General features: G+C 35.2%; 1 protein-coding gene across 1 annotated transcript; it reads left to right on the top strand.

The window, feature by feature from the left end:
• The first annotated feature begins 5,332 nt into the window (after positions 1-5,332).
• LOC119188590 (motile sperm domain-containing protein 2-like) lies at positions 5,333-16,617 on the top strand. The gene is given in 2 exon segments (XM_037436311.1): positions 5,333-6,220; positions 6,223-16,617. Coding segments are annotated over 2 exon segments (1,362 nt in total). The 5' UTR covers positions 5,333-5,634; the 3' UTR covers positions 6,999-16,617.
• The last annotated feature ends 1,330 nt before the right edge of the window (positions 16,618-17,947 follow it).

Genomic DNA, 17,947 nt, shown 5'->3' with positions numbered 1-17,947 from the left:
TGTAATATGGAAGGCACTAAAGTTAAATAAACGAATGATTAATTAAATCGAGTGAGCGTCCTCTGAAATCTGCCGCCACTAAGAAGCTGCCGCCCATAGGCCGCGGTCTATACGGCCTACTTACAAATCCAGACTGCTGGTCTGATAGGCCATTGATTCCCAAGTGTCCAGACCTTAGGAGTCCACGGGAACTTAGGGTCTACGTTGGCATGACCAAAAATAATAATAATATCAGCCCTGTATTATATACTTGCCCACTGCTGAGCACGTGCCTCATCTACTACTGAGAAGGATTAGGCCTTAGTCCACCACGCTGGCCTAGTGCGGATTGGTAGACTTCACACACCTTCGAAATTCCTATAGAGAACTTCTCAGATGTGCAGGTTTCCTCACTATGTTTTCCTTCACCGTTAAAGCGAACGATAAATTCACAAAGAATACACACATGATTTTTTAGAAAAGTCAGAGGTGTGTGCCCTTTGGATTTGAACCTGCGGACATTCGTCTCGGCAGTCCGTTCCACAACCAACTAGGCTAACGCCGCTTGACCAAAAATGGGGGTCCACAATTCGTAAGTCCGCGAAAACTTATCCGGGTTGATAGAAAAGAATTAAAATGTTGGACTTCACCAATCAATGTAGGCAGATATTGATAGGGGTCGTAATGCCCGGTGACCACAACATAACTGTCCACACGCTCCAGAGATGGTTGAGCTCTATTTGTAATATACCAAAAAACAAAATTGGTCTACCAGAACCAGCAAAATTTTTAAAGTGATCTATGAGGAAAAAAAAGTTGACTGATGCTGAGAGATGACCTCTCGACAGTCGACGCAATTATGCCTGTTGGATATACACAGCCGATCCCGGAACGCGGCACATCTCAAATGATATCTCAAGTCACAGCATATGATGGATTTGATAGCATAGTTTTGTCTTTTAAACAGTGCCAAATCAAGCTTTGTTTATTAAATAGTTCAATACATATACAATCTTACTTTCGCTAAGCTATGCTTAGTTAAAACACAAAACTCGATCAGCTGTAAGTCTAGCCGCCATCTTGATAAGGTTTAAACTAGGAACCGGTGATGTTTTTGACAGATGTTTTAGTAAATTTTAGCCGGATATACACAGGCTGATCCCGGAAAGATTACGTGGGCCACTACGGCCGGTTTTGACACCTTGTGTTCGATCGCTATCCGGGCGGATATTTCCTACCACCAAATCCCAGAACCTGATTCGCGCTAGATATTACATAACGCTGTCCAACCGGATTCAAATACCCTATCATAGTTCCTGATTGAGATATGTATTCTATCTTTCTGATAATCTTATAATATTATAATCTTATGATTTTTGTGTTTCATATCCTGCACTCAACACGGGGGGAGACCTGCGAATGATACTTAAATCCTCGGCTTAGAGACTGCATGGGCCTGGAGGACAGTTGGGAAGGGATAGCTGAGAAAGTATTGTGAAAGAAGAAGGAACTTGGGTTTTTCTACCCAGTGTCAGATAGCAGTCTGGAATATGTGCCCGATATGGCGATAGGTCCAATAATACTGGTATGTCTCTATATGTGAGAGTCCGCCTGGGTAGGTACCACCGCAATGTCTTTTTCTAAGCAGCAGTGAGTAGTCACTAGTCACAGAATTCCCACTACGTTTCACTATACAGAAGGTTACGGGCGTGGGTGTGGTGAAAAGGAACAAACCCACAGTGCTTAGCGCTTGCAAGAGGCAACCACGCACATCCTCTTGAAAATAACTGTACAATAAGTCATTCGAACCGTAGATGCAAAATAAAAAGTGATACTTTCGAACAAAATTAATATCAATAAAATGTAATTATAATTTTACAATCTAATGCAACTACTACTACTCTAAGTGAATTCGTTGCAGCGACAACACCATAATTATCAAAAAATCGGAAATGTAAAACTGTGATTATTGGTGTAAAAATTCATTATTCATGGATGATTTTTGGCACGATGTTAGCAAAGGTAAAGACGAGTATTTGTTTTTATTTATTAACCTAATGTCAAAATGGCCCTGTATAATACAGGATTATTAAATATATCATAGCGGCGATAGCCTAGTTGGTTGTGGAACGGACTGCCGAGACGAATGTTCGCAGGTTCAATACCCAAAAACACTGACTTTTCTAAAGTTTTGTGAATTATCGCTTGCTTTAACGGTGAAGGAAAACATCGTGAGGAAGCCTGCATACCTGAGAAGTTCTCTATAGGAATTTTGAGCATGTATGAAGTCTACCCACACTACAGCGTGGTGGACTAATGCCTAACCTCTCAGTAACAGAGGCCCAGCAGTGGGACAGTATAATACAGGGCTGATATTATTATCGAGTTAGCCCAGCCTTGCCAACTTCGGATTGTCCGCCAATTATGATGGGACAGATGAATTTGAGACGGGAAACAATATGGTTTGACGGATTTGATAACAATTGATATAAATACAAAAATATATGCACAATGCAACGGCGTCGTTTGACGGGTCGGTACACTTCCCTACAATATGGTTGAGGAGGCCGATGGCTGGCACATGCGTCATACTCGTGAACGGGTGCTGCTTGTGTGGACTGTTCTGTCTATTTCGCTTACTATTTCTATTTGCTAGGGGTGCTAAGAGGTAATAATTATAAGCATAATAAAGAAAAAAAATATGATTCGTGAGAGAGAGAGACTCATATAAAATTTAAACTAATTTATTCCTTATTTTACGAGCATATAAATGAACTGCTCTAAACTCTCTCCTCTCCTTATTATTGTAGTCTTTACCTTAAACTGATTTTGAAGAGCAACACCAAAGTTTCTTGCAACTTCTCTGGTGAGAACTGCTCGAACTTGTGGTAGACTTAATATTGACGGAATTGAAATAATGTATAACATTTTACGGATTGAAATAAATCATTTCATTTCAATAAAAAATGTTCTATTATTCAATAGGTTTCGCCCGTGGCTCTGTTTGGGCTAAAAAGTTTTTCTGGAATAAAACTTACTTAATACTAGGAACTCATTTCATTCCTGATAGTAATGAAATGAAAAATGTGGAGTATAGTCCAGATAGTGTTGACTGAGTGACTAAAGATGATTACCCCTTGGCAGTCAACACAATTAAGCCTGTTGGAAGGATATATACAGGCTAATACCAGAATGCGACACTTACATGGGTCACTATAGTGGGTTTTAACACCTTGTGTACGGTTGCTATCTTGGTGGATGTTAAATATATTGTATAACGACTCGCCCTGGCTTCGCACGGGTGCAATGCGGATACTAAATACACTACAGAAAAACTGCGAACGTTGTATATAAAAACATAGCGGTCCGCTCTGGCTTCACACAGGTATAACATAACAAAGTAACAGTATTTCTCAACTATTTAATGGATGTTATTACACATATAAACCTTCCTCTTGAATCACTCTATCTATTAAAAAAAAACGCATCAAAATCCGTCGCATAGTTTTAAAGATTTAAGCACACATAGGGACAGAGAAAGCGACTTTGTTTTATACTATGTAGTGATTAGTAAAAACAAGTCGACCAGCAAGACATAAATTATGATTATCTAATCCAATCCAATTTATTTTGGATTGTATTATCATTCATATCACAAATAAACTCTGAATGACTTTTTAAAATGAATGCAAAAACTATTCTATAAAAATCCATTCTGGACGTAAAAAAATTAGTGCTGCTTCCTACAAAAAAAAGTATTTACAAAATCATAAAAATAGTTATACAGTTATACTTTTACATATAAACTCACTTTACTTATAGATTTAGAATAAATTCTTAAAGGAAAAACTAAGAAATACAAGTTGTAAATAGGTATTGAATTTTCACAAATAAATTTTGAATTTTAATTACCTACTAATATTTAATCAAAGCCAGAATCAAATATTTAAATTAATTTTAGCCTTGAAAAATTCCAAATATAATAAAGATTTACATTGTCATATTTTCCTCTCATATCCCATTAATATTTAATGTTAAAAGACGGTAAAAATTTACGATTGCATTTTATGTAATAATATGAATGTAAAAAATTGCAATTTTCAATCTTTTACTGTATTTTAAATGTCTCAGTATCATGGCATTGTGGAATTATAATTAAATTTTTTTATCAATAAAAAATATTTCTTTCCGGTATGCAAATTTTGCGTAACGCACGAATAGATGCAAAATATACTTCGAAAATGACCCAGTTAAGAATTTCGCAATTGCCTTAATTATTCATAAAATAATGCGACTTACCTTTTAAAGTTTACACATGATTCCAATTTCAAACACAACACAAAAAAAAATATTTTAAAAACTAAACACGCAAAATTCACTTTTCGTAATCACAATAACCACTGTAAAAAATATTTTTAATAAATCGATCGCTGTATAAGTTTTTTAAGTTGTGTATTTTTATGCGTGGTTTGCGGACTGTGGATTTTTTAAATTGTAATTTATAGGCCGTAGAATGCGTCACATAATGCTAATTTAGCTTATAAACAATTAAAACCAATAATTTGATGACACCCGCTATAGTAAAGTCTGTGATGATTTTGGTAGATTCTTCGAATCTTCCTTGTCAAATTACAGTCAGTGTTGTCAGTATTTGCAGGAAAAACTACTGTACTACTAAAATATTTCCACAACGCAATATTTGGTGTTAGCCATCCTGTCACTGCTCAATATTTTTGTCGGAAAATTTATTCCATGTCTATCGTGATATATTATTGTTTTATGTTTTAATTCTAAATACTATCAGAAGAAAATCTTAGATGAATTAATGAATAATAAAAATATTAAATGCAACCAAGAGGTAGGTTAATTAGGTTTGTGATCATTTTCTTTTAGGATGTCCAGCAACTTTAATGTTCATTACAACTCAGGAGGCTACTCATAAGAATATTCACAAAATAAAATTATAAAAGGTCAATTATAATGTTAAACGTTTTGTAAAAAGATAATTCAGAGAATATTCATCCGAGTACAGTATTAGAAAAGGTTTGTGGTAAATTAAATTATTTTTTTTATAAAAAATAGGGTTTTAAATAAATAAAGTTATTCACGAATTTATTCAGTATTAATAATTCATCATAATAATTCATTTCAACGGCACCGGCCAAATTTTGACTATAAGTATTTCTGCAGCAAAGGCACCAAATTTTATGAGAACATTTTAGTCTCAAATGATTTGTTTTTCTACTATGGTTCTATATTTTTTTTACTAGCAACATTTAACAGTACCATCAATGTCATTTTCATTGTTTCGTTTTACACAGAAAAAAAGATAATACTAAGTTTTCTAGTTTAGAGACGAGACAGAGAGTTATTCAGTTTAGATTTTCTTATAGGATTCTTATTGGTTCTACATTGAATTAAATTAATTTTAATTGAATAAAATTAATCATAATATTTAAACACTTAATCTGACCGGAACAAGGATTATCGGCTAGGTACTTGAATAAGTACCTACCTTTGTACATCGGACCTTGAAGACCAATTGACAAATCACGAAGCAATTGATGACATTTATAAATGTCACAAAAATCCACCATAGAACCTTCGTGTGTTTAAACAATTAACGTTACTAAAATTAAATAAATTTAATACGAAATGGCTACGCCGGCAGACGTTCGCGCGTTATTTGAGGCTCGTTTAAGAGAGTCCAACGCGGATTTTCATCCAGCCGATCTTGAACGAGTGAAAGACGACAAATATATCAAGCGAATTCTTACTCATCAAGAGAAAGATGTAAAGGAGTCCGCCGATATGCTCTGGGATATTTTAACTTGGAGAAAAAGCGTCGGCGCGTCCGATATTAATGACAGTAACATACGTTTAGACTATGTGAAGGAAGGACTTTTTTTCCCACGGGGTCGAGACGTCGATGGCTGTTTGCTACTGATTTTTAAATCGAAAATGCACGTCAAAGGTCAAAGGGATTACGAAGAAATAAAAAAAATAATGATTTATTGGTTCGACAGAGTGGAAAGGGAAGAAAATGGTAAGAAAATTTCAATGTTTTTTGATATGGATGGCAGTGGATTAGGAAATATGGATATGGAGTTAGTTAAATACCTGATCACACTCTTTAAATGCTACTATCCATATTTCCTCAACTATATAGTAATTTACAACATGCCATGGGTCCTATCTGCTGCATTTAAGGTTGTCAAAACATTATTGCCAGCAAAAGCTGTGGAAAAATGAAATTTGTCACAAAAGATACTTTGAAGGACATAGTAGCGCCAGAACAAGCTTTAACCTGCTGGGGAGGGAAGGATAACTATGTTTTTGAGTTTATACCTGAGAATAGAAGTAACACAGAACACACTCCAAAGAAGGTGACATTTGCCGAACAAGGTGATGGGCAACATTCCCCTGGAGAGATGTTACGACTCGTTCCAAACGACACTATAACATTTAAGTATGAAAATGATGATATATCTGGCCAGTTTACGATCACCAACATGGATGAGAGTGCTATTTCCTTCAAAATAAGAACTACATCTCCAGAGAAGTTTAGAGTCCGGCCCAGCTCGGGAACACTTGTCCCGGGAGCGGTCCAAACAGTAATCATAGTTGTGCAACCAGGCTTCCAACTCAGAACAGTAACAAAGGACAGATTCTTGGTAATGTCAGTACAGATACCGAAATCTGATTTGTCACCAAAAGAACTGGCCGACGTGTGGCAAAACTCTACAAGCAGTAAAGTGGATGAGTATCGCCTCAAATGCCACTTCCCAGACAAGGAATTGCCCAAAAATGGAAATGTTGTTGAGAAAATTCCAGAAAAAGATTCAGTTACCAACGCACTCAATAATTTGCAAGTTAATTATGAGTTGTTACAACGGCAACTGCAGAAGCTCAAGGTATTCCAATTTCTTACTCTAATGATGACAGCAGTCGCTGTTGTTCTTGGCTATTTGATATACAAAAACACAAGTGAAGAAGGAAGGTATTGCGAGCGAATGTAGCCTTTAAACCTAGTGGTGTTTGAGGCCACTTTGGAGGCTGAGGTGGTACTCAGTCTGTTCTTAGCTGTCATATTTACGGTTAATGTTATAATTTATTTGATTTATATGGAAGTTGTTTGTAAGATTGAGAGGTTACATGTGAGAGAATTGGTAGGGTAGGTGGATAAGTAAGTCTCTATAACTAGTTCCTAACGTTTTCAATATTGTTACCCCTGTGATATATATATAATAATATCAGCCCTGTATTATATACTGTCCCACTGTTGGGCACGGGCCTCCTCTACTACTGAGAGGGAATAGGCCACGCTGGCCTAGCGCGGATAGGTAGACTTCACACACCCTCGAAAATTCCTAATAGAGAATTTCTCAAGTATGTAGGTTTCCTCACAATGTTTTCATTATTCACAAAGAATACACACATCATTTTTTAGAATAGTCAGAGGTGTGTGCCTTTGAAATTTGAACCTGCGGACATACCCCTGTGATGTATGTGGAAAACTAATTTTACCGAGCCTTCGAAATGTTATCAAAACAATACAAACATCTTTATAAATCATAAAGCACAACAGCCTTACAATTTGTCAGCTCTGTTACTTTTTTTTTACAATTCTATAATTAGGTTCTTTAGGCTGATTCTAGAATGACCACTTGCAAGCCAATGTATCAAGTTTTATTCTAACATAGTGGTTGCTCTCTGGGCTGATAAAAATAACCTAACAGTGACTGGTCTGCCTGTTGTATGCTCTGAAGAATTTTGTACCAGAATTTGTAAATAAGTATACAATAAATGGATATCTGAAGCTTGCATAGTTAAATGATTTTTTCCAATTGCGAGCAGTTTTTTGTCAGTTTAAGTACATTTAAAGGCCTTGATGTTAATATAAATACTCATCAATTAATGTATTACACAGCTAATATAGATGGTTCTAATTTATTAAGAAACATAATCAAAAGAGTGACTTTTGTACTTGGTCATATCTGAAGGTTGCATAATTAAATCATATTTTCCAATTGCAAGAAGTTTTTTGTCAGTTTAAATACATTCAAAGGCCTTGATGTTAATGTAAATACATACCAATTAATAGATTAAACAGCTTATACAGTTAGTTCTAATTTATATGGAGACATAATTGACAAAGTAAATTTTGTATTTGGTCTTATATTCGAAGCAATTACTGGCTAAGACAGACAAGTATAAGCTGGGCCACGAAATAAAAAACCTGCTAGAGACACCACTTTATTCTTTATAAATATACAGCCGTATAAAATTATCGCAAAGCTACGCTTAGTTAAAACACAAATTTACTTGATCAGCTGTGAGTCAAAACCCGCTATCTTGCCTCTTGGTTTAAACTAGTTACCGGTGATGTTTTTGACAGCTATTTAAGCAATTCTTAACCATCTCTTAACGCTAAAACAAGTTTATATGTCAGTACTAGATATTAGGTCTTGACTACAACGGAAAGGTTTACATTTTTCAATTTTTCTCCTAACTGGCTCTATTGATTTTTCTTATCAGACTATAAATCTTTACTATATCTTCCTTTCTATAGAGCTGTCATTGTTGTATAACGCCCAAATCATTCTATTACACACAAACACCATCGTTATGCATTTATCCCCGAAGGGATATGCAGAGGCGCAACCAGGGCACCCACTTTTCGCCAAGTGTGTTCCGTCCCATGATGTGATATGAGCCTATCGCCATATCGGGCTCAAATTCCAAACTCCGGGCTGATACTGAGCAGAAAAACCCAAATATCACTTCCCGACTTGGGATTCGAACCCAGAACACAAGAGCGCTGTCGTACCGTGCATGCAGTACAACTACGCCACCGAGACAGTCGGCCAGTCAATTCATTCTGTTATGTTGATTTAACAATACATACTTTCACAATATGCAAGCAAATGTTATCTATGAGTTAAGATAAGAAAATGTTGAATGTACTTTGTTTACCAATTTGGAACTGACTTGTATTTGAGCGTATACTATAGTAGTTTTTACCTGCTGCCCCGCCTGCGTGCAGAAGTTTTTCTGGTATAAATATGAAAAGGAATAAAAGAGAATGGCGCAAGGGGAAAAGTAGTTTCGTATTAGTGAAAAAACAGCGATAGCCTAGTGTGTGGAACGGACTGCCGAGACGAATATCCGCAGGTTCAAAACCCAAGGGCACACACTTCAGAGTTGTCTAAAAAAAAAATTGTGTGTATTCCTTGTGAATTATCGCTTGCTTTAACGGTGAAGGAAAACATCGTGAGCAAACCTGCATACCTAAGAAATTCTCTACAGAAATTTTGAGGGTGTGTGTAAGGCCTAATCTCTCAGTAGTAGAGGAGGCCCGTGCAGCAGTGGGACAGTATATAATACAAGGCTGATGATGATGATTAGTGAAAAAAAAATCAAATCAGTTTAGTAGTTCCCGAGATTAACCCGTTCAAACTCTTCAACTTTATATATTAGTGTAGATTTCACAATTACTATTTACTTGAACATCGTAAAATATGCCCTGTTCTTATTTAAAAAATGGCTCCATCGTTTCATCAGTGATTTTGCCAATGTCAAGTAGGTAGGAGTAAAAAATATTGGCATAAGTTTATTAAAACAATTTTCGATCCGAAGTGAACTAAAAAAAGATACCAACGACAAAGAGTAATTGGGATAACACATTTGACATTAGTGTAGACTAACTAAGCACACGCAATTACAGGAGCGGACAGTATAGAAAAATATGCCCTCAAAAAACTCAATAGATATTTAGAGACTTACTTATCATAACTTATCAAAATTATGTAAAAAGGTAAGGTAATAGTGTTAAGTATTTATGTATTTTTATTACGAAAGGTTCTTGGTTGTAATAGAATAGTGTAGTGTACTTCTTTTTAAAATACATTTATCAAAAAAATAAGTTTTAAAGTTTTAAAATTTGGTGAAAAAGGAAGCTGTTAAATAACAGTAATAGCAAACTGTGACGTCATCGACGTGACCGGCTGTAGCGCCGCATGCGTGAGAAAGAGATAGTGCGATACCAACCACGTCCCAACTTTTTATCACAATATTTCGTTAATGAATAACTGCTTCATTTTTCAACCAAGTTTGATGGTGATTTCACAGATTTTTTTTTAATTATTTTCTGTTACTTATAAAATAATGTATAAAGTCAAAAAAAGGAAACTATATTATAGTTTTTACGTATATTATAGGTATGGTTGTATTAAGTAGTTGTGTTTGCCGGCCTGATATCTGTTGTCCTTTATTTGCTGTTTTAATCTGTAAAAAACATTTTTTTAATTGTAATCGCTTGAAATCGTTCTTTCTATCCTTTTAAAAAATATGATTGAAAATACAACTGGTTTGAAAACAGGAGTATTGACTCACTTCAGACCGGTCAAAGAGTGGAAATTAATTGAAGATATCAGTGGTGGATTTAGGTTCTGGGGATTAGTTGCTAAGCCGTTCCCATCATCTAGTTTCCTAGATAAATATCAAATTAAACTTGATGCTACATACCAGCTGGGCCCTTATTCTGTATGATAGTGTAAACGCCTAACGCGGCCGTGTCATGTTATCTTCGAGTAATGTGCGTGGAATAGTATTCTGTAAGCCAAATTTCTATAGTCCTAAACATGACGCGTTGTGTTACGTGCTTGTTACACACTGTCAAAATAACGTGCGGGATAGAGAATAAGGCCCCTGACCCGACAGATGTTCTGTCTAACTATGCATTTGAAGCGCGCATTCTGTCAATCGCTGACAGTTATTTCAAACAACTGACAGTTATGTAAAATTATTGTTGTTAAGTTTTCTTAAATTTTCTAATAATCTGCGCAATTTTTTGAATTTTTTCTTTCATAAGAGCCATCTCCTGACAATAATAAACACAACTAAAAAAAATTTAGTGAAATCGGTCCAGCCGTTCACGTGTGATGGCGTGACCAAGGGAAATGGGGATTCATTTTTATATATATGCTACATATTACTATAAGTTTACTGAGTCAAGGGTATTAAGTAGAATAATCAGTCCTTTTTTGTCCTGTTTTATTTGGATATAATATTGACGGTTAAAAGGCTTTAACTTAAACGATTTTTTTTAATTACACACACAATATCACGCATTTATCCCCGAATGGGTATGCAGAGGCGCAACCAAGGCACCCACTTTTCGCCAAGTGTGTTCCGTCCCATGATGTGATAGGGGGCGAGCCTATCGCCATATCGGGCACAAATTCCAGACTCCGGGCGGATATTGAGCAGAAAAACCCAAATATCACTTTGCCCGACCCGGGATTCGAACCCAGGAACTCAGAGCGCTGTCGTACCGCGCGTGCAGTACAACTGCGCCACCAAGGCAGTCAATTTATAATTAACTTAAAAAAAATAATAAAAAAAAATAGCCGATTTTAAATTTGTATTACACTTAGTGTCGGTAAGAAATGTCGCTTAAGTAATAAGCCTTCTAACCGACGATTTTATAAATCAAGCAAACACTATAGACTTAGTAATAAAGTTATAAATACCTTAGGGAATGGAAAATTCAATATTCGACAAAGTTTGTTATAGCCAGTGTAACTACTGGACATATTTAACATCTCATGTCTCAGACGAGCGCAGTGGAATACCAAACACTTTGTAATTCAAGGTGTTGTTTCTACTGTTTATGTTCGTATCGCTTACCATCAGGCGAACGGCAAGCTCGTCTCGTCATTCAAAGCAATAAAAAATTACAGTCCACATGCTATTCTATTGGACATTCGCTACCATCACCTGCATTGGGGTCACTTGCTGTGATTGAACACAACACAATTGGCGGAGTAATCGCGTAACACACAAAAGAAAGCAGTCGAATTGGCACCTCCTCCTTTTTATGAAGTCGGTTAAAAATCGAAAATAGTTAAATACCCTAATCCATAAGAGTAGTTTGTATACGCTGTAAAACATTAAGTAGCTAATCTTACTTGAGTAATTGTTTCGAAACTTATTTGAAATTATCAGTTCGTTAGTTCTTATCAATAATTGCATATAATTTCAACATGTTAAGATAAAATGTGAGTAATTTGAAAAATAATTTCACGTATTTAGTGTAAATGCCTTGTTCACCAGTGGCGAAGTGTCGATGCAACCCCTACCGGCTTTCCTTTTAGGTTTATTTACGATTGTCTACGTAATATTTTGAAAATTTTTAAGAGGAACAACTCTGTCATTCATGATTGTTGCGTAATTTTAACCGTTTACGCAGCGCACGCAACGGAAGCTCTCAATAGGAGTAATGTTTCCCCTTTTTTACAACATTGATGCTCCGTTCCTATTGTTCATAGCGTGATGTTATATAGCCTATAGACTTCTTCGATAATTGGGCTATCCAGCACTAAAAGAATTTTTCAATTCGAACCAGTAGTTCTTGAGATAATCGCGTTCAAACAAACAAACTCTTCAGCTTTATATAATAGTATAGATCATTCACACTTTCGTAAATATTATGAGGTGTGATTTCTCCCAACGTTGCTAATTCGATCTTATGTAAAACGTGTTTAGAATTTTTTTGCAGTACCAATTGTTTTTTAACGATTTCTCTCAATTTTTCCTTCACAGGATGTTCAGCAAACATAAGTATTATTTAATCAGGGTGATTTAAAATTTAATAAAAGCAGGGTTTTTTTATTTGACGAATTTAAACAAGCTCAAGTCGTTTCGGATAACAACTAGCGAGATATTGAAGAAAAAACTTTTTTCTATCACGGGAGGGACTACTGACCTAGCCTTTAAAGGTTATAGCTCACCCTTTGAGGCTGTTTGGTGAGCCAAAAACCTCTTTGTAAATGTCAAATGGTTTTGGGACATTAAGGGACTGATATCTTTAAAACGCACATAAAATGTAAATAGGGATGAACAGGCTTTATAGAGTGAAAAATTTTGTTGGTATAAGGTAAGTTCGGATTAACGGGTAAGAACGATATAAAATTACTAACAAATTCCATCCTTTTCTATATTAAGTGAACTGTATATTTGTCCTATAGTATTATTTGTAGTGCCTCCGGTGCCCATAACACAAGTTAATTTTTACCATGGGCACGGGTTACTAATTGTTTTGTCCTGTACAAAAAAAAATAACAACGGCTGAATTGAGGTACTAATTGGCACTTCGGGCTGTTTGTGTTAAATATCGGATTTAATTATGTTTGCCCAACGGTCTAACCCGTGATCCGAATTTACCCCCACATTTAGCGCAATTTATATAGAACAGTGTACATATTTTAGCGTTAAATTTTGCATTTTTGTCATGAACAATTTTTGTTATTGATCAGACTAATGAACCAAGATTTATAAATATTTTAGGCCTAATATATTTCATGTACTTTGATACGTATTGAGTAAATATACTCCAGGCAGGCCTAGTAAGGGTACTCCTGGCAATGTTATGTTTTATTTTAAATATTTGCTTTTATAATTATTTCTTATGTTTACGCGAATGTTAGACGTTGAAATTAAACTACTTTTCGGATTCTATCGCAGTGTTGCTTGTAGTTTGTAACCGTTCAAATTACAAACTCTGTTTTTCTTTTGTTTACCCGAACGACATTAAAATTAAACTGTTTTTCGGATTTTATCGCGGTTTTGATATGTCCCCGCCGTGACATTCAAGGCTGCAAAGTCTTCGAAACGACGGGAGGAAAATCCGAAAAATTGTTTAATTTTAAAAAGTCTGTTATTAAAAAATTGTTGTATAAATAATTAAACAATGAAAATGACGACAGTATAACAGAAATAACTGTAATTCACTGATAAGATTGCTGTCTATTCTTAGCTATAGTTGAATGACTGTAAACATACTTATCTATAAGCGTTTTAAAATTGTATGGTTGGGAAATTTGATGTCGATACTCTAGCAATTGGGGTAACTCATTCTATTTACTTCCCGTATACTTTGTCCGGCTGTCAAAATGATTTAGGAAAATAGACTTTATTTCATTATAATAAAGTGGCTCTCAAAGGGCTGCTATTGGGGTAATTCATTGAATGAACTCTTACAGTGTAATCAAAATTAAAGAAAATAGACTTTATGTTATGCCTACTAAAATCGCTCTTAAAGGGCTGTCATTGGAGTAATTCATTAAATGAATTATTGCCATATATTTTCCGGCTGACACAATAATTAACGAAAATAGACTTTATTTCATGATAATAAAGTCGCTCTTAAAGGGCTGCTATTGCGGTAATTCACTGAATGAACTCTTACAGTGTATTGTGCGGCTGTCAAAGAATTAAAGAAAATAGAATTTATTTTATGCCCAATAAAGTCGTTTTTCAAGTGCTGTCGGCGGTTGCCTATCATTGACGATTTATGGGATTACTTTATTACAATCTAAATGAAGATGATTGTTGGGTGTGGAGACGCATTTGTATCTAATGTTTTAACATTCCATGTATAAATATAGCGTGTTTTGCAAAAATCAACCAAATGGGAAATACCACAGTGGCCGACGTTAGTGGGTTGCTTTTCGGGATCAGCTTGTGTATATCCGGTTTCAACAGGCATAATTGTGTCGACTGTCGAGGGGCAATCATCTCTCGTCAGTCGACATTCCATCGGACCTCAAACCCCAATAAAAAAACCTCTTTGTATTTGTAAGCATGATTTTTGCATAACACGTTTAAATAGTTATTGGAAGTTATGTAAATTTCTGAATTACATGTAAGTATAGCTCTCCAAAATATTAGTCTATGTTGATACTATAGTGCTAATGGTAAAAGAAATATATATTTAAAACGGACGTTATATTTGTAAGTTTTTCATCCGTAAGTTTTTTGCGTAAGTTGCTACATAGTTATCGTAAACTTCGTAAGTTTGTAATATGCCCTATTTTGCGCAACTTTTTGAACAACTTACGTATGTAACTATTAAAAAAACTTACAAAGGTAAATCCCTCTCTAAGAAAAGGGAAAATATAACCCTTTGAATAACTAGTAAAATTGGGTTACGGATATGGTGATCGGTGATAGGAAAGTACATATCGACGGTTGAGAGGCTAATTGACTTAAACGATATTTTATCAAGAATTTTCATTCATCATCAGCCCTGTATTATATACTGTCCCACTGTTGTGCACGGGCCTCCTCTACTACTGAGAGGGATTAGGCCTTAGTCCACCACGCTGTAGTGCGGGCAGACTTACACACCTCGAAATTCCTATAGTGAACTTCTCTTGCAGGTTTCCTCACGATGTTTTCCTTCACCGTTAAAGCAAGCGATAATTCACAAAGAATACACACATTTTTTTTTTAGAAAAGTCAGAGTTTGCCCAAAATTTTAATTAGAATAAAAAAAACAGAAAAAAAACGTGCTAATTTTAAATATATATGACACTTAGTGTCGCAAATAATGTTGCTTAAGTAAATGAGCCTTTCAACCGTCTATATTATAGTGTAAACATCAGTCTTTTACTAATATGAATACAATCAGAGTCCTAATTCTCTATGTCAATGTCAACTATCCGCGGCCGTAGTGCGTTATCTTCGTCGAAATGGGGTCCAATAGAACGACTGACGAGCGATGATTACCCTCGATAAACACAATTATGCCGGCCGGTTGGAATAGGATATACACATGTCGAAAACGCGACACACTTGTGTAGGCCACTATGGTGAGTTTTGACACCTTTTGTACGGTGGTCGCTATCCGGGCGGATATGAAATATATACTACCACTAGCGGGAAATTGGATACACTAGTTCTCTGCCTACCTCGAGGATAGTAGGCGCAAAGAAATATTTTGTAATTTTTTTAAAATTCTTCTATCAATGATAGCTTAAATGATACTTATTTCGGGTAGAAGACGATGTATTTCATGTTTGCATTCGACTTGTAATAATATGGTGTGGGAGGAATATAAATTAATATATTATTGTTTTTATAGATGGGATGACGGGTCTAGGTATTACTGGTCTAGGACAGTGATGTCGAAACAATTGCAGAGAGAGTCAGCTGTCCATTTTCATAAACTAAAGTAAAAACCATAGTTGCCACAAGTTAGGCAAAGTAGCAAAACTGATAAAGAAAATGGCCGAAAATGCCAATAATGTTGGGGTAAGTTCGGATAAGAGAGGTAAGACCGCTTTAAAATTACTTTAAACCGTAAATAAGTTAATCAACATAGCCACTTGAAGTCTACCGCTGAACACTCAAGTTCCTTAAAGATGTAATTTAATTTGTTCTAAATGTATTCTGTGACAAATATCTGTGGTACATTACAAATGGCACTTTAGCCGGTGTTAGGAAATGCCGGGCTTATCAATAATAAAAACGGTCTTACCCAATGATCCGAATTTAGCCTAAAATATCTGATATATATGAAAATGTTTTTTAAGAATAGGTTATTTTGCCAATTGCAGAGAACGGGCCTATACTATAGATAAAATTTAAATATCCTTAACTGTATAGTAGTTTAGAAATTAAATGTAATTCGTGCTGAGGGTACTCGAAACTAAAAGATTTTTAAAAATATTATGTTTTCGCCTAGACCCGTGTTATTGTAATAAACTTATTTCTAACCAAAGAGCTTCATCACAAATGGTTCAGCTTTAGAAATTGTGTATTAAATGTAATAAAACCTAATTGGTATATGGAGTTTGTTTTTTTTTTCGGAATATATAAATTTCCGGATTATCCCTTGTTCCACCCGTAAAAAAAAAATTTACTCGATCAGCTGTTATCAAACCCTGCCATCTTGCCTCTTAATAATGTTTAAACTAGGAACCGGTGATGTTTTTGACAGCTATTTAAGCAATTTTTAACCACCTCTAACGCTAAAACTAAAACAAGTTTATAAGTAACTCTGTTAATGTTGTGTTTCTATCGTACTTAAAGATGAATTTCATTTATTAATATTGCCGCGAACAAAAAATATGTCCCTTAATGTAACTACTGCATAGAAAGTGTAACAAAGCATTTGTTATTAACGCACACATACATATGTTTTAAGCACTTCTGTTTTACATACACTACAACAGTTATAAACCTGTGCAGATCTATACTTTGACAGACAGAAAAGGTCATATAGTAATAGACCATTCTTAGTATAATATTGTCTATTTATTTATACACTTTATACATGGTCATTTTGACATTGCGTTACTAAACATACTTGTCTACCTGGAAATAACACTCCAATAAGTTACTCGAACCGTAGATGTAAAATATAAAAGTGTAAGTTTCGAACTAAATAAATATTAATAAAAAGTAATTTTGATTTTACGCGCCATAAAGCTACTACTACTCTAAGAGAATTCGTCGCAGCGGCAATATTTCAGTCAGAAATACTCTCATGTATTAAACTACATAATGATTTAAAAACTCAGATAACAAAAACCAGGATTTTTGAGAAAATATTCGTTATTAATGTATGATTTTTGTCACAATGTCAGCAAAGGTGAAGACGAGTATGTGGTTACATTTAGTAACGCAATGTCAAAATGACCCTGAATACAGGGAAGTATATTTGCGAATATAATGCCGGAGGCATTTTCTACCAGTCGACCTTAGGATGTGTAATAAACAAGGTAGGTGCTATAAATGGTGAAATATTTTTATTTTTAAATGACAAATAACCTACGAGATATTGACATGAATATAGTATCTCATTAAAAACATAAATGTGACATGACAGCCAAGTTCATAATTATATGCCTTGGTGACTTCAACGGCAAAAGGAGATCTAAATGGGTGCTAAGTTCAATGGTCAGCCATTCAGTGGTGAAATTTATTTATAACTAGCGACCCGCCCCGGCTTCGCACGGATGCAATGCTGATACTAAATACACTACAGAAAAACTGTGAACGTTGTATATAAAAACATAGCGGCCCGCTCTGGCTTCGCACGGGTATAACAACAAAATAACAGTATTTCTCCACTATTTACTCCATATAAACCTTCCTCTTGAATCACTCTATCTATTAA

This window comes from Manduca sexta, chromosome 1, assembly GCF_014839805.1.
Source record: "Manduca sexta isolate Smith_Timp_Sample1 chromosome 1, JHU_Msex_v1.0, whole genome shotgun sequence".
NCBI lineage: Eukaryota > Metazoa > Arthropoda > Insecta > Lepidoptera > Sphingidae > Manduca > Manduca sexta.
This window is presented reverse-complemented; position numbering and strand designations above follow the sequence as displayed.